Raw genomic sequence first — 27211 nt, forward strand, 5'->3', positions numbered from 1 at the left:
TTTCATGAATAATTTTGAGATATTTTAACGATACATATGAATAAATTTATCAATAATTATTTGATTCATTAATAAGAATAATAATGATTAACAATTAAAACTAATTTTATAATAATAATAATAATTATAAACTAATTAAATATTTATTAATTAATTAATAAAGACTACTAAATAATCATATTTTTTTTTTAATCTTTGGCGTCTATTTTGGTAAACAAAGATAAACTAATTAATTATCTCATGAGTATGAATCATATTAAATAATTACATTACATTATATTAAAAAGAATAATATTCATTTGGTCACAAAATAAAATGATACAAAATTACCTATCCATCATAATTTTCATTCTAAAAAATTTCTCATCATCTTAATGATTGTTAAAATTAATACTGAACATATCCTAATTATTCGATGGATAATTATTATCATTTGATTCGCCACTTATACTCTGGACAATCATATTGAGACAATCAAGACTACTCCCAGTGTTTTGATTCGCAGAAGCCTCTGTTGGTTCGAAACCTGAAACAAGGAAACAAGAGAAATACTGATTAGATTGTGCACACTATAATTTTAGAGATAACAAAATAAAATAAGTATCAAGTAATAGGATGAAAATAGGTAGGAAAATTGAAAGTCGATCATATTCAATATTAACAATGAAAGCAATTAACTCTATTAAACGTCAATTTTCCTGCCATAACTAGAGGGTGAGAGCTTTTTTAATTGACAAGATCAACATATTTCGAAAAATGATGCTGATAAATGCATTAAATGGAACGAAATTTCATTTTAATAGAGTAAAAATTAATTGACTTTGACAGTTTCTCAAATAGTAAAAAGTGAATGGAAAAAATTGTAGAATACGGGAGATTGGAAAGGGTGGCAATTAGTTCACGGTAAATTTAATCGGCATCATTGAAGTCTTGGACAAAGGATTATTGAATAGACCGGAAGGTCGTAGGGGCCATTTGCAACTCACAGAAGCGCTTTGGAATGGGTGCGAGAAATTGACTTCGACTCTCCCTATTCCCTGCAGTATAATTACATCAGTTAATTACTCAACTTCTACGAATCCAGACATCATTTTCTTGGGACAAATGTATACATATACTCATGTGTGAATTAAGGCGACATTAGTGGATATAAATAAAAAATCATTTCACTTAAGAAATACAAGACAATGGCGAAAGAGACGAGAAAAGAATATAACACAGATGAGAGACATGAGGACATGATGAATCGAGAGTCATAGTAGACTGCAACAAGGTAGAATATGAAAAGTGCTTGTTCAGCCGGGGTTCATGGCTGCCAAGAATAACGACATCAAAGCTTTCTCTTTCTTACTGTATATGACCAAACGTCTCATGAAACTCATACACCACCCCTGAACTTTGAGAAAAAAACACTACAAATAATGAAAAAAAGTTTTCTTCAAGAGCTCCGGATATTCTTTTGCATTTGCAAATGGTTCAAGGTAAAAGCTATCGAGTGAACATTTTAGTTTAATTTATTGAAAGAACTATTTGTTTCACAGGAAATTAAAAATTTTTTTATTCTCTTTATTGCATTTTTTAATTAAATATTTTCCACTTAAGTAATATAAATAATTCAATGTTTCATCAATATTGTTTAAAACTTTTAAATACTTTTATTTTCAAGGTAAAAACTTGTCTTTTTTAGATAAAAAAAATTAGTAACTAATTGATGTTGATAAAAATAATTTATTAAAAGTCTTTAAAAGATTTGAGTTCTACTTTGAATGGAAAGTAATAAGAAAAGTAATGTTTTTGATGTTCAATTTTTATAAAGTAAAATATAAAAAAGAAAATTGGATTTCAATCAAAACTTCTATCACAGCAATTCTAAAACTATTTTCGAGTAAAGTTTCACATTTTTGCACTGTAAAACTGTAACAATTATTGCCAAGAAAATGAGATAATTCGTATTTGTTCGAAAACTACAACTGCTGTTAGAAGACACTTGTACGAAGAGGAACAATATATGCTATGACAGTCGGGTGCAGCAATGTTAAAAACAAAAAGTAGAAATAGAGAAGAAGCAAGAAGAGTTGGGGTACAAAAGGAAGTAATTGAAAGAGAAAAGAAAAGACAAGACGTGAGTTGGTGGATAAGTGTCTGTCAGAATCAGAGAAGATGAAGACGCAAGAGAAGTGTTAAAGAATAAGAAAGGGGACTTCCATCGACCACAATCATCATCGTCGACCAATTATCGGAGGGCTGGCACAAATGTCATCATCATAAGCCAACTTACAGACCGCCAAGTGTCGTTCCTCATGAGCCGCTGTCTTCATATGACGTCCGAAACATTTAGCATTTATGTGCTGCGATGTAATACAGAACACTTAATATTAACGACCTTCTCGTCTTACTTGATATAATAATACTTATAGAAAGTGCACTAGAGGCTTTGATCGGTTGTTTTTTTTACTAACTGTTGATGCCAGCCAACACAAGAAAAATATTCGATTCTGTAACTGACCTACCACTTGGATCAAGATATTCTAAGTTAACTTGATACTTTACTGCGTCTTGGAAAGATATAGAAATATTGGAAGAGAGACGTGTTGACAGATGCCAGTCTTTGGCTACCAAGAGCAGGTGGCTATTCTCTCAACAACTCTCTATAGTACACTGACACGCATATGTACCAACTTGTATCACCACACTTCTTTATTTTTTTTCGTTTTATACTATTAAAAATTGTCTCTTGACTCAGAAATCATTTTTTTTATTTTTTAAATTCCATTTATGATTTTGGAGTAATTTAAAAAAAGCTGAGTACACTGAAAATATAATATTCTTAAATCAAGAATGATTTCATTTTTAATAATAATTATACATTATACAGTAAAGAGTCTTGTTATGTCAATTTGATTATGATTTAGAAATATTTATTATTTAGTTCTTTTTTTTTACATTAAATGTAGTTTAATGAATCAAAATACTTTGGTAGAGTTATGATAAGTATAGATGACTTTGATTTTGAATTATTGCTTCAATTGTTGGAGAATAATCATTTTTATGAATTATAAAAGTTATAATAGCAAAAGTTATCGATATAAGCAGGTGTCCTAATAATTTTCATCATAAAATGGCCTTGGGAATTGTCGACAGAAAATTTTAAATCTGGAGTTTTCAGGATTTATTTATCTGGAAAATTTTTTTACTATTATACTACCTTTATTTTCAGTATTAAAATATTTTAATAGAGCATTAAAATTCTCTAGAGATTTATTATACACTTGATAAATTGAATGATTGCGATAAAATATACCTCTTAACTGATGAAAATTTTAATTTCATTAAATTTCCTATGAGAATGTGGGGAAAATTAGTATTCTATAATTTGTATGAGATGCCTTGGGAAAAGTTTATACTCAGAAAATGTCATTTGTAGGAATCTACGGGTGTATTCGGTGTAACCGCATGAAAGCTCGATAAGCCCAGCTCTCATGGTGAATCAGCTTAACTGTGCTGGTATCTTTGCTTAAAAATCTTATAAATCTTTCAATATCCGTTTTATGATCTTCAACAGATATATGTATATTTTTTCACAGAATTATTTGTTCGTATTAAATAAGATTCAAAAAAATAGGATAAAATTTAAAAAAAAAATAATGAGAATAAATTTATTTTTAGAATTCTATAAATAATTATTAATAACTATTGACAAATATGTATTTAGCTTTAGAGATTTGGTTTGTTTTTAATAGGACATTACTAAGGTCTTAGAAGACCTTTAAATAAATATATAACTCGAAAAATGTTATTTACTAAAAATAAAGTTTTTAAAAATATCATTTCCTACTTTATGAACAAATTCATTTTGGCTCTTTTTTAATTGAATGAAAGTGTTTGTTTTATGTTTGAATAAGTTTATTGAATTAATTAATCCTTTTATGAGATTAAGAACAATTTAAAAATTGAAATTAGATATATTAATGTTATTTAAAAAAAATAGAATAAAAAATTTTCAAAAAAAAACTATTGAATGAATTTTATTCCAACAGTTTTTTTATGAATTATAATTGTGAATATTTTATTCTGAAATTCAAGACTATGACTTGGTTTCATAATTTTTTCATTGTTGTTACATAAAGTAATGGAAGAGTTTGTTACCTACCAGATGATTTAATTAAAAACTTTCATCAAATCAAAAACAAAAGAAAAATTGAGAAAAAATTATTTGAATGAGAAGAAAGTTTGTCAATAGCTGAACTTGAATTTTTCATTCAAATAAATGAAATTCATTTCTTGGGAATAAAGTTTTTTTTTTGTTCCTTTGTTCTTGGACTTTAACGATATCTTTGTGGTGTAGGAAAATTTCAATTATAGTGCAGTAGCTGGGAAATGTGATGTGCTTAGTGGAATGCTGAGAAGACATAAAAGCAGAGGTTTGCAAGCTGGGTAAGTATTTATTCCTCTGTTATTTTTTCCGCTACAAACTACCCTTTCTTGCTCAGTCAGATCTTTTAAGAAACAACTAGAATCACGTAATATGCAAACAAGTAGAAAGAATACTAAAAACAAATTAAATCTTGTTTCTATAATTTATTCGTCAATTTTAATTCCAATTTTATATCCAACGAACCATAAAAATTTATGGAGAAGAGGAAGTAAATGCTGTACTTTTTTGTAAAAAAAAATAAACTCTTTTACATTATTCTGTTCAACTACTGCTATTCAATGTTTTTTATATTCGTGTTTCTCAAATTAGAGAAAATTAAATTCGATATCGGAACAAAGCCAAATTATTTCACTTCCAAAAATTTTAGTTGATTAATAAAAAAATCGTTAAAAACACTAGTAAGCTTCAGTTCACTTCAGTAAACGAACTAATTTTTTAGCTTTTTTTTTAACTGTATGATTTCATTACTGCTCCAATAATTTAGACAAAGTATTATCTAATAAAAAGTATGATTTATTTAATCAAAATCATCTATAAATGTTGTAGAAAAAAGTGTTATAAATGGAGTTACATTCAACATGTCACGAATAATAAATATTTTATAAAACTACTTTTTCCCAAAAGAGTGAAGTGATAATTAAAATCCCTCTAATTGAAAAAAAAAATTCCAATGTCTTATTTAACTTTTACATGATGTACTTTCAATGTACTTTAACACTATTCCCTCGAGCATTTCGCTACTCACTTTTATTTTCATCAAATTAATTGTCTTACCTATAACTTCTAGATCATTAAACTTTATAAAGTGTAATTATTCAGTCTTATTTGATTTTTTTGTGCTGTAAAACTCCAGAGACCAACGTGAAAGACAAAAGTCGTTTAAGTATAATTTAAGTTAGCTCAAGTTGTTTCCACATCACTTGTACTTGGCAGACTTTAAACCTACGAAGATTTCATCTAATCAGCGCGATTAATCGTCCGTTTTGCTCAAATCCATCGTCATAATATTAACTAACGTCATCTGCAAAAATAACTAGTCAAATTTCATCATAGAGACAGCTAATATATATAAGATATTTATTTGAAAACTAAATCGACATGGCTATGAATAGTCAATATTCTTCATCAACATACTGTCAATAAATATTAAGTGCACTTAAACTTATTATTGCGTTGCTATATTTCAATCATTACATGCATTATGAATCATCTAGTTCCTTGTTTCCATGCACTTTCATCCTTCATCCCTTGCTCTAGATATGACATGGTAATTCATTGCCATGATAAACGCTCATTTCACGGCCTAATTTAAATGGTGCTACGCATTAATTTTTTACCTTAATCTCGAAACAAGCTGAAGTTTCTAAACCATTTGAATTAAGTTTTTTCGTCGTTTTCTGAACATTTATTTTCTGTTAATCGAAATTTATTTTTAGCTCTGCTATTTTTAGTTTTATTTTACTTCTTATTAATTTAACCCTTTAAATGATTGATGAAAGAATATTTAACCTCATCGTATAATATTATAATCTCTATAAAACCGAATTTAAACTTGATGTGATTGTGTATTTAAATGGCTATGTATTTAAATCAAACACTTCCAATTTTTTTTCCAATATAGATGTTTATTAATTGAAAGAAAAATCGATTTAATATTTTTAAATTTTCACTTGTTTACTCTGAGAATAATTAAATAGTAAAATACACTATAAATAAAAAAATGTATTGATCAATAAAATTTATTCCCATTTACTGAGATATTTGAATTTTAGTAGTCTGATATTAAATTGAAATTCGATAATATTGAAAATGTTGCTAAAGTATAAAAATTAAATCCCAATTAAAATGTTTATTAGTGAGTGGTTATTGAAATATTCGTTATTTGATACTTATTTGAATAACGAATTGACTGTGAATTTTTCATTATCAAAAATTTCCATAAATTTACCAAAAATCATTTACATGTGTTATTTATTACATGATTACAATTGTGATGGATTAATTTTCATGATTCAAAAGCCGATGGGATTACGTGACTCAGTGAAAGAACTCATCAATTAATTATTTCGTAAAAACATGAAAAACAGTGAACGAATTCATTTAGTAAATTAATTCTTCGCATATTTATGCTAATGTAGTAAATGTAAAAAAGGATAAAAAATATTAAAGAGTAGCTTATAATGATTAAAACATCACTCCTTAATTAATATTTGACAATGAGTATAGTCATATGCAAACTATTACAAGGTTCCTTGTTCTCTGTGCAAATCAACATTTTCGCTTGAATTAAGATAGCTTAATTACATTTTCATCTTCAAAGAGTTACCCCGCGACTAATTTACACTTGGGCACACTAACTAAAAGAGAGAGAGATAGATAGAAGGTGAGAGTGAAAGAGGAAAGCGTTGACAGGAAAGGATACAACGTCACGTTTATTCCCTACTCATTAGTTAGAAATATACGCATTCGTACACTGTGGAACTTTAAATTACGTTACCAGTTACTTCGAATGGAAATTTAACTTTTACATTTGGCCTGATTAACTTTTATTCAGACTATTTTAAACTTACTATCATAATAACGTTATTAATTACTAAGAATCTGTTGGAATTAAAAAGAGTATTCTTCTGTTCTCAAGATGAGATAAATGTCTCTAGAAAAAAAGTTATGTACTAAAGAAAAATAAATTTCTGGCATCCATTAAATATTTTATTGGTGTAGATAATTGCATTCATAAGTGCATAATTTTTTATTTACTTATTTTTAATGAAAAAAAAACAATAACAAGTTAAAGATAAATTTTCAAGTAACTTAATCAAGAAAGAAAATGTTAAAACAAATTTTTAACAATATTTTTTTATGTTTAGATGAGGAATTATTTAAACAATTTTTTTTACGAAAGCTAAATAAAGTAATATAATTATTAAACCTTGAATAATATATATGTCTATAAGTAACTGACGTTATTATTTTTATTGTTTATGGATTTATTTTTAAAAGTATGTAGAGATTCTCCCAAGGTATAGATCTTGGCTGAGACATTTAGAACTGTTGCAATACGTCATGCTAATGCTCTGTGACAATATATGGCACTTCGAGTGTGGCTTTCAAATGTCGTCAACATTAAGGACCTCCCTTGACTCTCATTAAATTGATAAAATTTTTTGAAAATTTATTCTAACAAGATTTATATTGATTGTGATGTCAAAATATGAAGCCTAATTTGCTATTTATGAATTTTTCGTCCTTAAATTTATTTATGAGGATTATAAGCATAGTGAATGAGGAAACCATTTTCAAATTTCTCCAAGGAGTTGAGACGAAACGGCTGAGCATTAATTAAAATAATCAGCATCCACACACGGCATGAGACACGCTTCGGTAAATTGCTTGGCACCATGGCTCGGTTTTACTGATATACAGCCATTACATTTGCACTGGAAAGTCTATAACTTGACTTTCTTACTTGAAAATAAAAAAGAAAAATAATAAAGTTTGAGTACAGCTCAAAGGTTAGATGAGATACACGAGAGGGACACCAAAAACGCTGTCTTCTTGCAGTTAAATTATGCTCTACGCTTGCCAATAGCCAAGTGTTCATTAACGTTAATTAATCCTGAGAGTATTTATAGAGATAAGAGCTCATAACACTGGTATTTTGTTTTGCTCTCTGTAAGTAGTAATTTACCTTTGAATAACAATTGCCTTTGTTACTAATTGTACTATTATTCTAAGTTACTAATATTTTATCATAACTCCAACTTGTGATCAACAACTCCAACTATTTTAAAAACAAATTCACATTATATTATTTTACATAAATACATGTTTTATTAAACCATCTTTATTTTATTACAATTTTTTTATCATATTCAAATACTTGCATAATAATTACTTTCTTTTTTATTCAAAAATAAAACTATGATTGTATTTAAATATTACTCCATTCTGGCTTACTCAAAATTTCAATTGTCTTTATTTATTTAGAAATAATTTGATTTGTGTTAGAAAAAAAGTGAAATAATTATTCAGAAAAATGTAATTACTATTTACTGAGTAATTTCAAAACTTTCTGTCCAATTGTGTTCAAGTAATTTTTCAATAAAAACACTATTGAAATATTACCAACCATTAGTAGTGAAATATAAAAATATATAAAAATAACCACACATCATCAGTTGAATGTAAAATTTAGTTATTGTTAATACATGTTTTCTTACATTTCAGAAAACCCACACATAAACATCATTCGCGGCAAGTGAGAAGGACACTTTAGAGACACGAGGGTACACATATCGAATGGCAATGCAAACGTTGCAATGAATGCTCTCGCGTGCTGTTGGATTTGGCTCTGATCCACGAGTTATATTATCGTGCCGACAACTACACAAGAGAAACGAGAATCCTCGTGTACTTTTCCCACTCCCTTGTTCATCTTCACTGTCGAGTTTAAAGCGGCCGCGGGTACTTCACTACTATATACTAGTGCGCAAACGAGGCTTGTTTTGGAACGGATCCACGATCGCTGGACTGATACCCGCCTTTACCCTGTCCACCATCAGGGCCATTTTCTACTTTTTTGTTTTCTGGCAATCATATTACCACCCACGTGCATCATCAACAAATGTATAATTCTCAGTAACATTTATCTTGTGGTGTATAATTGAAGGTTCTGGGTTATTTAGAGCTTGATAATAGAAAAGTTCACTTCTCTAGTCATCAGCAGGCTTTTATAAACATGGAAGTCATTTAGATCTTGAGGTCTACATCTTAGATACTTTGCTATGAATAATTTTGACCCTTTCATCTTTTCTTTTTACCTTCATTTATTTCGTTTATTATAAAACATAATTATTCTTATCGGCACTCTAGTTGGAGGCATGCTATGAAATGATTAAAACATTTTTTTAATTTTATCGTGATGGATTTGATGTGAATTTATATTAAGTTCCTCAAAAGCCCAATCAGAAACTCTTTCAGAAACCATAAGAATTTTTTTATAATAATTATTATATAACTTTTCACTTTATCGTTTATTTTTTATCAGTGAAAAGTTGAAAATGATTGCGGTTGAAAAATAAGAACTTTCCAAAGATTGCTAACGTAATCTGTTTTGTGATCTAATGTAGTTTACCAAGTGCTGCAATACTTTTAATTTCTTAGCTGAAATTTAGGGCGTTCTTGTTGCTGGAGTTTGCCTGAATGTTGTAATTTATTGTAGTGTTCAAAGATTTTATATTAAGAATCAGTAAATAACGTAAATAAATAAGACAATAATAACACATTTAGGTTAAATTTTCATTAATAATCATTTATTTCTAGTTATTTTTGACTCAATGAAGTGATGGAACTTTTTTGACAACAAAATATTCCAATAAATCAAATAGCCTAAAAGCGAATGCTAAATAAACCTAACGATGAAAGTGTGCCAAACAATAAATTTATTTAACAAATAAATCTACTAAAGATGTTCAATTTTTTTTATTATATCAAAATGTAATACAAATTACATAATCGGTCACTCGATGAATCAGAATAAAATCAACTAATTTACGATCTCTCGTTGCTGATGTTTCCTAATAATAAACTTTTATTGCCAATTAATTATTTATTCTTCATTTTTATTCGCTCCAAAAAAATTAATATGTCACTAAAAATATATTTAAATAAAAATGTCTAGTATTAAATAAAAACTCTTTTAAAAAAACAGATTACACGGAGAGAATTTTTTTATTAAAAGTAAGTGCAAAAAGTGACAAGTCCACATTTCGAAGTTTGGGAATAAAAATACTTCTGATCAACAGTGAGTTTTGGGTTGTCGTAAGTAATTATTCTACCAAGACACCTCTTAAGTATCAAATTAACTTACAAGAACTCAAAATTTACTATAAAATAATAATATTTTTACTTCTAAACTTCGAAATGTGGAGGTGTCACTTTTTGTATTTATATTTAATAAAAAAATTCTCTCCGTGTTGTAAACTGAAAATAATAATTCAAAACACAATGTCTGACGATAAACATTATATATAAACCATCAATAATGCAAAACTTTGGTAATTTTAACAGATTAATGCGAGCTTTTAACTTTTGCGTTATGAGTTAATATCTGAGTTAGGTGAGAGTAACAAAGGAGAGGGGTTGTTAACCATAGTTTAACGACTGCGTAATTCAAAGAGTGTAAGGTGACTTTATTTACTATACTCGTAACTTTCACAAGGCTGTGTAAATATACGAAAATTAGTTTTCTAGAGTTGTAAATACTGGAAATTAGTCCCTGTGGTTAGTATTAAGTTCTATCACATCTTAGACTATGCTAGCTCTATTTATCACACGTCTATAAATTTCGTAAATGCATTGAGTATGTTAGAGTTAGGTATACTATTTATTTAGCTTTGTTGCCATCCTCTTTACATTTTGCTTTCAAATTTCCTACTATCTCTGATGATGTTTTGGAGTTTAATGGAAATAAAAGTGTAATTTATTATCACCCAACGAATTGCTCACTCGTTATCGTGCAATAATTCGATCGACATTGTTTACACGAGCGAGAAATTGCTTGTTTTATTCTATTTTTAAAGTGATCAATTTTTCGATCTTCAATTTCATTTATCTGCATTTATTACATGAAATTAAATTCAATGTAATCCAATAAATTATCAGTTATTGATTAAACTAATTAATTAATAAATAAGTCCTACACTTACTAAAATAATGACAGAATTAATCAAATTATGGGGAGAGTTAGATCTCGAATTGAAAAAAATGATTTCAGAGCTTTTAAGAAAGAATTTTGGAGATAATCAATTGGCCATCAATAAATATTTACTAAGATGGGGAATAAATAGTGATTATTATTGATCATGATTAATGATAAGTTTTAGGTCGATATTGACCAATGTCATAGGAGTAGTTTAATTATGTTCTTTTATATCAGTTTATGAGATACTAAGGGTATGTTATATACGACGTTGGTTAACGTAGCGTGAAGCAATAATCCGACGGCTTTCTTAGATGATATCTTCTCTCCTTCCCACACTCTTAATCGCTCTTTTTATTTGTTTCTTTTGACTATCACTTTTGTAGGAATTTCTAGATTCTGATCACGTAGGTTATATTTAACTTTTAGTCATGTAATATCTTTTTCATTCATTATACTGAGGTAATTGATTTTTCTTGGTCTTTTTTTATTTTTATCTACATCTCACCAGGATATATTTAAGCTTTTTAATACTCCAACCATATTTCTTTATTAATACTTGAATAAAAAATTTTTGTTATTTAAATTTATCATTTTTTTGTGTGGTTGAATTAATTAAATTATTCCGAGATATGTTTAATTGAGAAATTTTTTTAATTACCTGGTGAATATTTATGACTTTAATTTATCAATGTTATGGAATGATAACAGCAATGTAAACCACAGGAAACAAGGAATAAAATAAAATAATGCAAGTTTATGATTTTTCACTGCCAAGTTAGGGAAATCAGGCCAAAAACTCCCTAGTGTTGGGTTATATTACGAATAATTATTTATCCAATGGTATATACCTTGCTAACCATGTGGTTAAAAAGCTTGCATATTTCCCTTGTTGATGTAATATTGAAGAAAAGAAATATAAAACAGAGAGTTGTAAAATATTGTTATGAATAACTTTACTCTCAAGAGATTACAATTAATTTATCAGTTTTCATGTAAAACTTGCAAGAGTTGAGACGATAGAAAAAAAAAATTTATAAATGAAAATAAATGCAGATAAATTACTGACATGAGGAGCCGTTTTGTTTTTAAGGTGGATTATCCAGAGTACATATATTTCTCATTGGGGAGAGGAGAAAAGAGAGAGGACCGAGTAGAACTCACGGGTGGGCTATCTATAGACGGATGAGTGTAACCAAATAGGAACTGAGTGCCACTCGGGGGTGACAAAACTCATTAATACCGATCTGCTTAATGCTCCGTCTCATGTCCAGCATTAATCTACTTAAAAATACTCTACAATGTAACAGGAAAGAAAATATTTTAACAGAATGTCTTTTTGAATCAATGAATTAAGCTCTAAACAAATTTATACATTATTTTTACTCATTCTTGGATAAATATACTACAATCTATAATGAAATGTCACGTTTTTAGATTTATAATCACACATTAACGATGTTAAATTAATTGTTTTATTTTTTTTTAAATTAAATAAATGTTTATTTTAAATTGAAAAGATCTTCAAGTATGTAAAATATAGGAAAATATAAAGATGTGAAATTTATTTCCAGCAGTCTCAGTTAGTTTGACATTCGTTATAGCTTTTTCTCTTTAACGTTTCACCCAATGCATCGTTGCATATTAAACTGCAAGCTAACATATTGTAATTTTGATATCCATAAAATCTAGAGAGCTCAAGCTTATCTACTAACGAAGGACTTTATTTATTATGCACAAAGGTCCAAACATGATTTCACTTAAATAAGATTTACCTCAATAAAATTAAAATCCAACCATGTGAACTTCTAGGTGTAAAATATTCAACATCATAATGATATTTTTCAATTATTTTTACGTTGCATCTCACTGATTCTTCATTGAATTTCTTCCTTTCAATTAAAACATATTTTCCAATTTAGTAAACTTTATGGAACAATACACCTTCCACTTGATTGCTAGCACAAGTGAACTGTAATGAGTATCGCCTGAGTATCTTACGAAACTAGTTGAACAGTTAAATTGATTGGTCTTGTATTTAATGAAAGCACAAAGCTAAAACCACTTCAATCGAAGACATGAATAATACGGGTACGTAAAATACAACAGTGGGAAAGTGTCGGGTGCAAAAAACGGTCAGTAACCCTGTGCATTACCATCCAGATGCACCAAACTTTTGCTTCTCCTTGCAGTTTTGATAACCAGATGCTCACTATTTTTTCCCACCCTGTCAGTAGACATGAACGAGACCACGTGTAGGATAGTGGCAACTTGGCAAAAAAGAAGATCATGATCCGGGCGCTGGGACAACTGCACGTGGCATGAAATTATTTTGCTGATATACTGCAGTAAGTAAAATACATCATTTGGCAGAACTTTAACACAAATAGATATCTATTTATTTTTATCTTGTATTATTATTATTATTATTAATGATGATAACAATAAACATTGAATCTCAAACTATTTAATACAATTCAATTATCATCAATTCCAGAACTTAATGATGGGTTATTGTCAATTAAACTCTGAATAATTACATTCCAGTCATTAAACATTTTCTTTGAACAAACTTGAAGATTATTGAATCTTAAACTCGGTGACAAACTTGAATCAAAGATGTCTTGGAAGTTTGTGCATTATATTTAATTTCCACTTACCGAAATGTGGTATTAAAGTCAATAATAAGAGGAGATGAGATTCTAATTCAATTAACGAGTCCAATCTCATTGGTTTCACCCTTGAATGTTCGGAATAGACTAATTGAAATCTCAAGAATGTCGCTCTCAGTGGATTTCCGCCTAATATCCACAGATTATTTGATTAATCGTGCTTCATTAAGATGTCAGTAGTGTTTAAGAGACAGAAGTTAAAAAGTATCATGGAGAGTTATTATTTTTTTTTGTGTTTCAAATACAAAGAAACCAACTAGAATGAAAGAATATTTAGTTTAATATACTTTTTGAAAGGGTCGTTAAAACCGAAAAATCCAAAAAAAAAGCTCAGTTTTAGAGTCATTAGATGGGAACGTGAGTAAGATGCTGTACAAAAATGAAGAAGACTGAGAAAGAAAAAAAAACGATGAGAAATTTTCCGTAGAAAATTCAGAAGAGCGTACGGAAGTTTGAGAGGAAAAGGGATGAAGAAGGCCATCATCAATATTCGTCAAGGAGCGATAACAGACGTTGGGAAGTGAAAAAAAAGTATAGAAGCTTCTTCTATGTAAGTGCAAGAAGCAGGCAAACGTCAATATCAGCTCTGTATATTTTTCTTCATTTTTTTTTCATCTCCAATTCTATGCTAATGAGAATTAAATAAATATTGAATATTAAATGATGCTTTTACTCACCATTTATCGGTTGAAACCTTGCCAATGGATCGGAGAACTGACGTAGTCTATCTGTCACGTACTGTGTTGATTCACTATTCTGAAAAATTGATGATAAATTTTTTTTATTGATCGAATTATAAACTAATGAGTTTTAATGATTGATCAAGTGAATAAAAAAAGTAGCTTCTTACTCAGCAAAAAAATTTTTTCTCTTCAATCAAATTAATTAATATATTTTCTTATATTTCTTTAGCAATTACAGAATAAAATTAATTAAGAAAATATCAAGAATCAAGATGTCATGTAAATGATGATTATTATTAAATACTTAGGCAAATCTTAATGAAACTTTTCCCATTAGATTTTTTACTTCAGTTACTGAGGATAAGATTAATGATTTTTCTAGTTCATTAATTGCTTCAATTAGTCATCCACAGAAACAGATATAAGTGTGTTGAATAATGACATATGGAATAGATTGCATTTTTGATCGATATAAACAAGAGTAACAGTTCCATTGGACTAATCCGAACTCTGGCCTTCTATCGAGTAATTTACTACGACCTGATTATTCCAGAATTGCAATTGCTTCGAAGTAGTCTCTTCGCTAAGCTCTTCTACATTCGATTCCGTCGGTACGTCGTGTGTGGAACATACAGAAAATGGTTAAATTTGTGCAGGATCTAGTATGAATGTAATTTAAATAAACCAAATCCAATAAATTCTCTTTGTGGTTTATTCAATTATTCATCGTTTTACACATTTTTCAATTAATTAAAAAAAAAAAAATTCTAATTCACTGTTCTATATTTTATTGAAGCTGAATTTATTTTTAATTATTTTGTTAATAATTTGCCTGTGTCATTAGGAAATAATTAATGAAAAAAGGTACAAAAAAAAAAATAGTAGATATCTTGACAATGAACATTAAACCTTTTTCATTGTCATTCATCTTAAATTGAAGCAATTTAGAGCCAGTCAAGTGACACATAGTTTGCCTAGCTATTCACCTTTGTTATCTTTACATGAAAAACATTAATTTCTGTGGTATTTAAACTACTTGAAACTCAAAGTCTACTCAAGTTTGTTGAGGGATTTCGTACTTTGTTGAGTTTGAATTCCTAGGACTTGTACTCATTCTACTACATACACAATTATGGACTATTTATTCGGAAGAGTGACAGTTATTTTAAAGACAAACTCAAGTATATTTTGTATTCTTGGGTATATCTCTTAATGATTCTATTTATCGGTGGTTAGCAACTGCAATTTATGTCACTATTAAATAGTCTGCAATCTACCATTTTATAGTCTACCTTCATAAATTGAGAAAATATATTGTGATAACATCAACAAATCAGTCAATAAATTTATGCTAGCTTGTTTTCACTGCTAATATTTCTATTTATCTTTTTGACATTCACTGAGTATTCTTATTTCATCTTGATGCTTATCTATTATTCATCCAATTTAATATTAAATTTGAGTAATAAGTTTATTTAACAAAAAAAAAGATTTGTTCAATTATTTTTAATGAATAATTAATTCAAATTTAATGATGATGATAATGATGATGAGGTTGACAGGATGTTTATGAATATTATTTTGATGTAACAACGTAATCAATGTGCATTTAGTCATCATAAAAAGGCGTCAGAATGTCGCGATTTTTTGTTTTCGTCAATTCATGCCTCGCGTCCGGCAAACATCATAAACCCAGAAGGATAATGTGTCGACCCCATTAAATGTCTCACTCAATATAAATTATATCTCCTACTCATGGTTGAAGTGTTATGGCTTTCGGATGAAAATTATTTCCAACACTTATAATAATGATCGCTAGAGGATATTCAGTCATTATTTTTTCATATAAATTTTTCATTTTATTTTATTAACTTCCTACACTAGTGTATAAAAAGAAAAAAAAATGTTATAGATATTAAATCTTGTCTACTACTTAAAAATAAATAATTATTAAGTACAAAAAAGATCAAAACATGAAATTATCATTTTTTAACATCAGAGTAAAAAATAGATTGTTGAAAGCCAAGAAAGTTAGATGAGAGAATGAGAAAAAAACGAATGAAAAGTGTGGGCGAAGGTAATTTTTTATTAAAAAAATAAAATATATCGTAAATGTGATTTGTTTCTAGAATAACTAAAGTGACCGATAAATCAACAGATCATTGGCCTCGTTACAGGACTTTAAAAGCTTCGTTAAAATAATAAAAAAATGATTTATATAAGGTACAAGAAGGTAAAACAAACTGATATATTTTATTATTTCTAAATTATATATTATTATTTTTTTTATTTCTTCTTTCTCCTGATGACTCTAAATACTATTTTTAGTGAATCATCACCATATATGGTATGATTAGAACTCCGTCATGTGATAGTAAAAAAAATATATTAGCATTTCAAAAAGATACTTTTTAATTAAAATTATTTTACCCTATTTTTATCGATTTTAAAATTTTTTTTGAAAAGATATAAACTTCTTAAGAAATTTTTAACTGATTTGCTTGAGGTGCAAAATTTTTAATCAAAGTTTCTCTTCAAGAATGTGTGTAACTTGATGAAATTATTGATTGGAACATGTGAGATATTCTTTTGCAGACACTTCCATCGTAAAGTTCACTCTTTATCGACTTTATCGAATAGAAAATTACTCTTTTGATAATGGCATTTTTCAACTCTATTTTCAATTCTTGATTCAATTCTATGTGGTGGTCGCGAGATTGCTGCTTCATACTCTTCTATTTCCGTCTGGTGGTTGGAAAAAAGAGTTGTATGAACGAAAACGTTAGGTCGTTGTTGACAAAAAATAAAGTTAGAGAAAAAAAGTCAAAAGAGTCTTTCTCATATGTACGTGACGTAACTTAGAACGTGATAAAATTCAGAAGTATATTCTGTGACCATCAGTGATCACAATAAAGAGACCGACAGACTCCATCTGTTTGATAAAAATTGCACAATTTTTTAAAATCCTCTAGGATTAAAATTGTTCCACCTGTGTAGCATTATAATATTGTAATAGTCTCATGAAACTCGTAAAACGTTCCGCATTTTGATAGATACTGTTTTTTATTTACTTTATTGCTATTCAAATAAATTTTTGGACCTTCATTTTGAATTTGATTGATGAGCTTTTAGGTCGATAAAATGTGTGGAGAGGATTATTAATGATCTTTTGTAAAAACAACTGAAATTTTCACTGACAAGTGGATCCTACATGAATAAAATAAAAATCGATCAAAAATAAATTAAAATTAATATCTTTTTCACAAAAAAAATAAAATTTAATCAAATAAACAATTTCCTATCGATACATTGAGTTGTTTTACATTATTTATCAATGAATATTTATGTGAAAATTTATCATGCTCAATATATGAATAATATTAGAATAATTATTAATACAAAACAATCAAAACATTTATATTTGTTGTCGAATAGTTATTAAATAACCAGGTAAACCAAGGCACTATGGGGTACCCCAGGTAAAATAGAGTGCTCCAAAAATTAAAAGGCTGCTCCATATAGCAAATTTTTTTCTGTCGGCTTTCCATTTATTTCTTAAATGTAATTTTTCCTCTAGTAGAGGGCTATAAAAATGTGTTATTAAAAGCATTGAAGTAAACATCATTTGTTAGTGTCCCTATGTTGCTCCAATCTCCCCTCAATTTACTGAAAGGAAATAATTTTTTTTATAACTGTAATATTTGAAGAAAAAGGAAATCAACACTTCACCTAAATATCGAGTGATGCGTTTACGCGTTTAAATTTGTAAAAGAGGGGAATTTTAACGATTTTTAATGGACCTCTTGGAAGCACGGCGTGACAGGCACGCGACCGACACGCAAGATCAGATGGGGAATCCTAAAAAGTCTTTTATTTTCTACTTAATTTTATTTATTGTATTTTTCTTTTTCTTGTCACAGTTGGAAAGCTACTCTAAAGCTTTTATCGTAAAGCTCACTGACTTAACGATACTGTGGGTGAGATACTGGCTTTAAATAAGCACAATGTTTGCGCTTGCAGATAGCACGTGGACTCCAGTGTATCGTTGAAGATACTCGACACTCTTTTGAGGTCCACGGGTGATATATGGTCTAAAAACGCCTGAGATCCACAAAGAAAAAGCGAGATAGACTCTACTTCGTCTGCTACTCTCGACCTTATTTCTTTGCCTCCGGCTTGATCATCACCTCCTCGTATTTTCCAGCTTTTGGACTTTTCACCCAATATTTTTCTTAGGAACCTATGCCCAAAGAACATGCCAACAGGTCCATTGACACATTACACTTGCTTTATATCTATTTTATTGGCTTCTTTGTCCAAAAATTCCCTCATCAACTCCAGACTAATGTTGATGTAAACAATAACTGTGCTTTAGGTGATGTAATTACCTGTTGCCACTAATATTTATCTTTGAAACATTCATCTAGAGCATTGTATATAAGATTTCATATCTAATTAACTTTGTTTATTTTATTGATAGAATAATAATTATTATTTAATCATGATAATATTAATTTTTGGAACAATTAAAATAAATATATAATTTAATTAGGGGGAGGTGAGGTAAAGTAGAGCACCAAGAAAAACGAAAATCAACAAAGTAACTAATATATTAAAAAATTTTAATAGTTTTAAATATATTAATAAATTGAATAATTAATAAGTAAAACATGCAATAAGTGATTTTAAACTTATTTTAATAAATTAGTACATTTTCTCAAACGTTTTACTTTGCCTCCTTATTCTACTTTACCCTCCTTTCCCCTGCATTTAAAAATGTATTTTTAATTGCTGTGATTAAATTAATAAATTATTATTTTGATATAAAATTACATTATTTTATTTAAGTGTATTTTCGTATCTCTCTCTTCCTGGTCATAAAAAAGAGCAAATTGATCCAAAAAAGTTTTCAAATATTTCATAGACATTTTATTTCCAATAAAAAACGATAATTATTCCCTAGTATTCCTTTTTTATCTTGCAAGTTTTTCATTGTTGTTTCAATAAATTTTTTTCGCGAGTTCTCGAGACTTCAACAGGTCCATAGCTACTCCGATCTAATGTTTATTTTTCGTCTCTGCATTTGAGATAACTTTTTTCTCACGAAAAGTCAAGAGGGTGCTCGCACAAATTAGAGGAATTTTTCTCCGCGCAGTCGCATCGTGATTTATCGTTTCGCTTGGATCTGTGGCATCGCAGAGTTATATTTAGCGAGTTGAACATTACTAGCAGACAAGAGTGAAAGAGATAACTGTCGTTGACGAGTGTACGTGAAAATAGGAGAGAAAGATACGAAAGGGAAATATATTTCATTGTGTAATCCCCACAGGAAGAATGCCACCGTCGCCCGCCCAGTGCGAAATCACCAAGAGCAAAAGTGTGTGAGCCTTACGCAAAAATCTTATTTTTCTGATGTTGTTGACTTATTATTTTTTTTTTTATATGTATGCTTAGAACGTTACATTAAATACTATACAATAAACTTGTCATCTCTTGACCACCATAAATTGAACCGTTTTACGTCGAAGAGGGAATATGATTTGAAAAAATTACAGCCGGTAGTTTTTTTATTGTTATTTTGTATATGATTTAATAAATTCAGTGCAGTATCATGTTGACAAGCAATACTGACATGTTCAATTTACGTCAAAGCTTGAGGCTATTCATCAAACCATCGTTTATACCACTACCACTTGCGTTGTAAAAAAAATTCAATCAATTTACACAAAATAATAGAATATTTTACGACTATTGTATTTGTTGTCGTATGATTGATGAGATATCAAACTTTTTAGTTTCAATCTAAAAAGTATAAAAGTAAAAAATGAGACATCTAAGGACATAAAGAGGAAAAAAAAAATTTTTTTAAGAGAAAGTAACAGAGGTATGTGGTCCACGTGTCTAACACGTGTATTAACTTTGAAAAAAGACGTAAGAAAAATTTTTAGAGTCACCAACAACACTGCGGGGGTCAGTATTGGAAGATTAAGTGGATAAAAAAAATGACATGACCAAAAAAAAAGGACTCCTGGGAAGTTTTTAAAGATTTTTTTAAGCTATTTTCTCTTAATTCTTCACTTTTTCTTGTTTTTATATTTATTTTCCAGTAGACTAAAATTTTTTTTTCTTGCTCGTTTATTTGCTATCACTAAAGTACGAATATTTATTAGATGAAGACTCAACTACAGTAATCCCCGTATATCCGATGATATAGAGAAAGTAGAAAGCATCGTGGGCTTAAGAATCCTCCGAGTGGTATTCTGTTTACATGAACCTGTCGTCCGTGTCGGGTTGTCGGAAACCGACAAATGAATAGATTCATCTCGTGCCGCATTTACTTGAAACTTGCCTCAACTCTTCATTTATTCAGGTGTTTATATCACTTCTTAGTTACTCTAAGTCATGGAATTTGTCGAAAGTGTGAACCATCTGTCAAGATCAAAATAAAAGCCTCCAACTTTTTGATGTGTTATACACAAATTGAAAAATATTAAACGACCGCGAATTCTTCTGTGGTTCTATCGTTTATCATTGTTACAAAATTAAGACTGCTAAATATTTTCATAATGATTTATTTACAACAAGTATCTAAAAATGTACACAAATTTTTTTTTATGATATGATAAAAATAGATTTTCATCAATGAAAATAAAAATAAGATAAATAATTAAACATTATTTTGTAATACACAAAAAAATACTTGAATAAAAAGTCATGAGAAAATAAATTACAAAAAAGTTGAGTTCAGTCAAGTTAATTAGCAATCTTTTAAATAAAATATTATTTTCGATAAAAAATTTTTCATCATCTTTTAAAACTGTTGATAAAAATTTGTCAAATATTTTATATAATTAAAAATACCGGGCCAAATAGTTTCAAAAGTTTGTCAAGCTAAATTTCATTCTTGTTATAAAACTAACATATTCATTTATAAAAGATTATCTTCAAAAATATATCGTTTAAAAAAAAATTACTCTCCCGAGCTTTGATATATTTTAAAAACTTTCTCAAGCGTTTATAAACTACAATTTCATCAAAAGAATTGCTTCCTCTACTGTAAACTATTCAGAAGCTTATTCAAAATATATACACATATATAAATACATCAAAGTGTTTGAAGTATCTCGAGAGAGTTGATTAATACAATAAACGAAGTATTATCGTGATACACTGACTTGAATACATTATTAATACAATCACTGACAAAATCATATTTTCGGATCGACAATACTTGCATTCTTGATCATAATATTTTCAATAAAAAAATAACACGTGTATATCATAACACGAACGAAGACAAGATAAGAGCAGGATGGATCCAGAATGGTGGCAGTATAAAGACAGAAATGCGGTAGATCTATCCTGCTATCATTCGTGTTATGTTGTACAAGTATTATTATTTTATTTAATAATATTATGATCAAAAATATGATTATTCTTGATCCAATAATGCCATTTTTTTAGTAAAATCCAACAATTTTACTGGAAGAAATTAGATGCAATTAATAACAAAGTTTCTCCAAAGTTTAGGTATTAGCATTGGTCGTTCTTGGTTAGTGCAATAATCGAGTCGTGACGTGCATACAGAAGTCCAAAAGAGAGGATTTTTCTTTTACAATGAAATATCCCTAGAATTTGTTGGTAGAAGTTGAAACCATTATCGAATACTCTAAAAACGCTTTTAGATTTTTATACTTTTAGATCATGAGCTTATTTCAACTTTGCCGTGAACAAAAATGCAGATAATTTTTTTTTCTATTTTTTTAGTCACTTGAACATAACGTAAGCTGAATAAATCAACGAGAAATTGAATAATGAGTTTACTTACCACATTATCCGCAGTGACGTGGTTTGAGTTACCTCCTGACGACCGATTACCTTGAAGAAGAGCCTCAAGGCTTTCGATATACTCAATGGCGTTTCTCAAAATCTCTACCTTAGGCAATCGCTGGTTTGGATTGTTGCTGGTTCGTCTCTTGAGTACTTCAAAAGCTTCATTCACCTAAATATTAATTACTCAATTATTTATTGAATTAAACAAGCATCAAGTATATAGACATTAGTATTCAATACATTGACAAATTTCAAGCAGATGAAATCAATGTCATTGAGACTACTGGAATCTCATCAATTTAAACGGAAATTCAATTAAAACTACCTTTAACAGCAACATACAGCACTACTAAACTTTTGATACGATCTAATTAACAAGTTAGATAGTGTATAGAACAATGTCAAAAAGAGTACAGTCGACTAAATTTATCATTTTATATAGTTTCAGATCTCAGTAGAATGCTACAAAGTTCCACTGCCTTTAATCAAAGGAATCAGAAGTATTTTAAACCTTATGAAAATCTATTTTGCAATTTTACTTTATTAAATAAACTGAATGGAAGTTTTTATTTACATCAAATTGGTAAGTTCATAAATTTAGTATTTGAAGTTAGTTATTGATTGGTTCTTTTAAAGATCTTGAAACTTGGATGAATTTTAAAAGTAAGAATAAAATAAATCAACTTTTTCAAATAAAATTCTGCAGAATCTATCTTGTCTGTAAAAATGAAAATGACTTTTATTATAGTAAAAATAGTTTGTGAAAACTTCAAATACTTTACTAAAATTATCAAAGTCAGACAAAGCAAATTCATTTCATATCTCCACTAAAGTCAATGTTTACCTAAAATTTATGACTTTCTTTATTAAAAAGTATAATAATATTGCTAAAGGATAGATTTTTTGAATTTAAATATTAGATCACGTGAGAAGAGTAGAATTTAAAAAATTCATTTTCTTTTAAAAATTGTTTTCGCTATTTTTATAAAAAGCAATTTTTTTCGAGTAAAGTAATCGATGAAGCTTTGGTTTTCATAACTCATCAAATTATTCTCTGGCAGATATTGTCCGTGAAGTTTAATTCCCATACGAGAAGTTCTGAGTTCAACCCTTCAGGGTCAGCTGACTTGTAGTTTGTTTTAATTAAATTGGAATTGACAGCTAGTAGCCTCATGGGTTCAATCAAAGTTGGGCTTTTAACTGTTACTACAGTCTGATCGATCTGATCAGCTGTCTGATTTATTTATAAAAAAGTAAAAATTACATTATAAGATCATTTGCTGAATCATATTTATAAAATTAAAAAACCTTTTCCACCTTTTTATTACGCTTAAAGCCTTAAAAAAAATCTCCATGAATCAAAGATCAACAAAGATTCGGATAATCCTAAAGTAATAACTACTGAATAAGCTGTTTTTCTCAGAATCTAAAAAAATAATCCCTAGATCAAATTTTAATTATTGTAAAATCAGGAATCAAGCATAAGAGTTTCTTTAATATCACATTTTACGTAAATTGAGAATTCCAATTGAATATCTAGGCAAATGTTGCTTTTTCGTTCAGAACGAGACATTCTTGACTAAAGCAAACAATCAAGCAGAACTTTAATCTAACAATAACTTCTCTTAGAATTGAATCTGTTCAAGCCCTTCTCTAGAGTTTTCATCAACAATGGTAAATGAATTTTCAAATATCAAAGGGCACTTCAATAAATACTAAAGTAACTTTCAAATATTAATCATCAGAGAAGTTGACATTATTCTAAATAAATAAAATATCATCACAAGTAACTTGAAAAAACTTTTGAGATTACTACTCTACAAGTTTGTAGATAAATACTAAATGCTAAACTTCAGATAAGCCACTATGAAAACTACGCTAGAAGGATCCAGAAGATCCTGGGAAATGTTCTATTTAGACCATCCTGCTACTGTTCAAATACTTCGATGATACTTTACTTATCAAGTACTATGATAAAGACATCTTAGTATAGTTCTTATAAATGGTTACTCTATCTTATCATCAGGTTACATTCAACTGATATTGTTGTACTTAGGTTTTGGTGATGAAAAGCATAATCCTATCAAGATAATCTTCAAAATCTCATCAACAATTATTTAGTTTTTTTTTTAAAGTAATAATAGGCTAATATATTTTGTGAATGGCTTATATAAAGTGCTTTAAATAAATATCAATAATTTTGTCAATGCTGATGTCAATTATTCACAACTAATTATAGAAGAACATTAGATGAATAAAGCTAGACATTCTATTTTGTTCAGCAAGACAAAGTTGAAATGCTACTGGTGATTTGGCATACAAAGCTACTTTGCCAGAAAACATCGTGTATCTTATAAGGAACAGGAAATCTTAAAACATCCGAATAATCTCACGAAAATCGACATAAAATTATTGGGTCAACATCATCTGGCACTCATCCTGCTTTTTAATTGACTTAGCTGATCAATTAAAAATCTGTGATTGACTAGTGCTCTATTCTGGACGAATAATCATCACTATTTAAGGACTATTCCAGATTGATATGTAATAAGGCCTATTGAAAGCTGCAGAATGAAATGACGTGAGTATGTTGTTTCTAAATATGGCATTCACGCAGAAGTTATGAGATTTAATAATGCTAGCTTGGAACTTTGCAAAAAAAACTATTACTAAATCGACTCAAAAGTAATAAAATTTATTAGTACTCTGACTTTTGAGAAGATTCATCTTTGTCCATGGAGGTAACAAGAAATTTTGATCTTTGAAATTATCTTTCTTGTTATAAAACAGAAAAAGTATTACCAACCTTTCTGAGACGTCTTCGTTCACGTAATGTGGCAGCTTTTCTTCTGTCAACAGTGACAGTTTTTTTCTTGCAAGCTTTACAAGCCCACAAAAGACACCTTCGAGGTCCATGTGGTGAACTGGTATCCAAAACGTGTGGATGAGGAACATGTTCAACACCTTCACTTTCATTAGTCTCATCGCCATCGGCAGATGCTGACTCTGGATCTGCTGATGCGTCGGCTGATACCACTGACGACGCATCATCTGAGTCTGGGATGTAACGGAATTGTGATCTAAAACATCATGAATTTTTTTTTTATATTTGATATTCTAATTTATTTTATATCTCTTTACTAAATAATTTAGGAAATTAATTCAGGCTATAAGTCATGAAATAATTAATTAATTTATTAATAAATTGCCTACGTAGTTTGTAGCTATGTTAAACTAATGAGATAAGTAGATAGATAAATGCAAGGACTATGTTTTATATATGTATCAAGTGAAAACGTTTTAAAGGCCAATAAAGTAATCGTCACTTCTTGACGTTGGACATCAACTTCATCCCCACTTTGTGAGACTTTCAATCCTACTTCTGCTACCGTCCCGATAAATGTGTCAACCCTATGCTACTAAGGCCAAGAAAAAGACATGTGTAGCTTCCTTATTTCTTTCTTATTACTTTACTTGATAGAATGAATTTTTTGCCAACTAAATGAATTTTTGAAATGCTCTATTCATTACGTCTACTGTCTTAGTAGTTTAAATATTAAACTTAGCTTCTTCTAGGTATAATATTGTTGGAAATTATTCATTATTATTCTGAAACCTTATTTGACGTAATAGAGAACAAGAACCAAATTAGTGAATAAATTTAAAAGAAAAAAATTCAATTATTCTTTAACCAAGTCTCTTTTTTCATTATTTCTCAACTTTTTCTTATTAAAAAAATTTAAATAACATAATAGTTATGTCTGTTAAATGATGATAAAATTTTAAACTTAAAAAAGTTGAAATTAAAAATCCATAGAGTGAATGATGGCTATGCTAAAATTATTAATGAACTATCAGAAGTTCAAATGAAATAAAAATTGAGCAAACCTGATAAGATTATCATGTCGATAGTGGCCAGAAGTAATACTTTCTGGTGAAGTTACACTATCGACACTTCGAGTTCTTGATGGATGTTCATCTCTTTCCGATACATAGCTCTGCAAATATCCAGTATCGGTGTTGCTATAAAAATGCCGATGACGATGTGGATGATAACTTTCATATGATAGTCTAGCTTCGTAGGGATAAACTCCTACGTCTGTCATCAGGGTCATCATTTCACTTATAAATGTATAGATGTCAATAAAAAGGCTTTAAAAAAATTATCTTTACTTCTAATTAATAACACTAGATTTCTTTTTATCAACTTATTCAACACAGCACATATTTTAAGGCACTATCCAAGACACTAGTTGATCACCTATTATCTATTTACTCTGCACTTGTTGAATTAATTAGTTAACCATTGATTGAAAATAAGAACAACTGTATACATAAATAATGTTTAGAATATGATTGTTAAAAGTTGTAAATAGTGTTAATTTTAGTGTAAAAAATAATGATAAAAATGAAAAAAATGAATTAAAATGTCACTAGATTTTATACGCATGTGTTTTAAGTCCGACGTTAGAGATCAGAGTGAAAAGTTAGTAAGCATCTTGGGGTAATATCTCCGTCTGATGGCACATGGTCTCTTTCTCACATCTCAAACTCTCTTCTCCCTCTCAAAAGATGTCTTGGCACCCCAGACCACGGAGACATGCGTTTGGATATTTACGTGTTACATGTGTCACAGTCACAGCCCAGTCTTGACTATTTTTAAAATTCCCGGCCAATTGCAATACGAGAAAATGTCTTCGGACCCATGATAAACTCCGCCTACTACCTTGTCATAGATGCATGAGTTTGGCAAAATTTCCTACATGGGTTGGGTCTTTTATCATTAATTAGCACTACCTACTCTTTTACTGATTCACTTTCAAACGTTTCTCAGCTCACTAACTCCACTCAATGGAGCTAACAGTCGAACTAAACTACTTGCATTCAC

At 29.0% G+C, this 27211-nt stretch overlaps 1 protein-coding gene across 1 annotated transcript; it reads right to left on the reverse strand.

The window, feature by feature from the left end:
* Nucleotides 1-206: 206 nt before the first annotated feature.
* Nucleotides 207-26835, reverse strand: nau (nautilus). The gene is made up of 5 exons (XM_035085826.1): nt 26212-26835; nt 25130-25403; nt 22319-22492; nt 14485-14563; nt 207-526 (listed from the first exon to the last, which is right to left on the reverse strand). Exons 1-5 carry the CDS (start codon nt 26439-26441, stop codon nt 405-407), a joined length of 879 nt encoding a protein of 292 aa, XP_034941717.1. The 5' UTR covers nt 26442-26835; the 3' UTR covers nt 207-404.
* Between the last annotated feature and the right edge of the window lie 376 nt (nt 26836-27211).

Source organism: Chelonus insularis, unplaced genomic scaffold, assembly GCF_013357705.1.
Source record: "Chelonus insularis isolate UGA/USDA-ARS -01 unplaced genomic scaffold, ASM1335770v1 contig_3_pilon, whole genome shotgun sequence".
NCBI lineage: Eukaryota > Metazoa > Arthropoda > Insecta > Hymenoptera > Braconidae > Chelonus > Chelonus insularis.

Bases quoted from the DNA above. Each gene is read 5' to 3' on its own strand.
- nau (XM_035085826.1), bottom strand. From the start codon at position 26,441: ATGATGACCCTGATGACAGACGTAGGAGTTTATCCCTACGAAGCTAGA. The intron at 14,564-22,318 runs GTAAGTAAACTC...TCAATTTTTCAG, and splicing joins ACGTCACTGCGGATAATGTG to AATAGTGAATCAACACAGTA. The intron at 527-14,484 runs GTGAGTAAAAGC...TCCTTGTTTCAG, and splicing joins AAGGTTTCAACCGATAAATG to GTTTCGAACCAACAGAGGCT.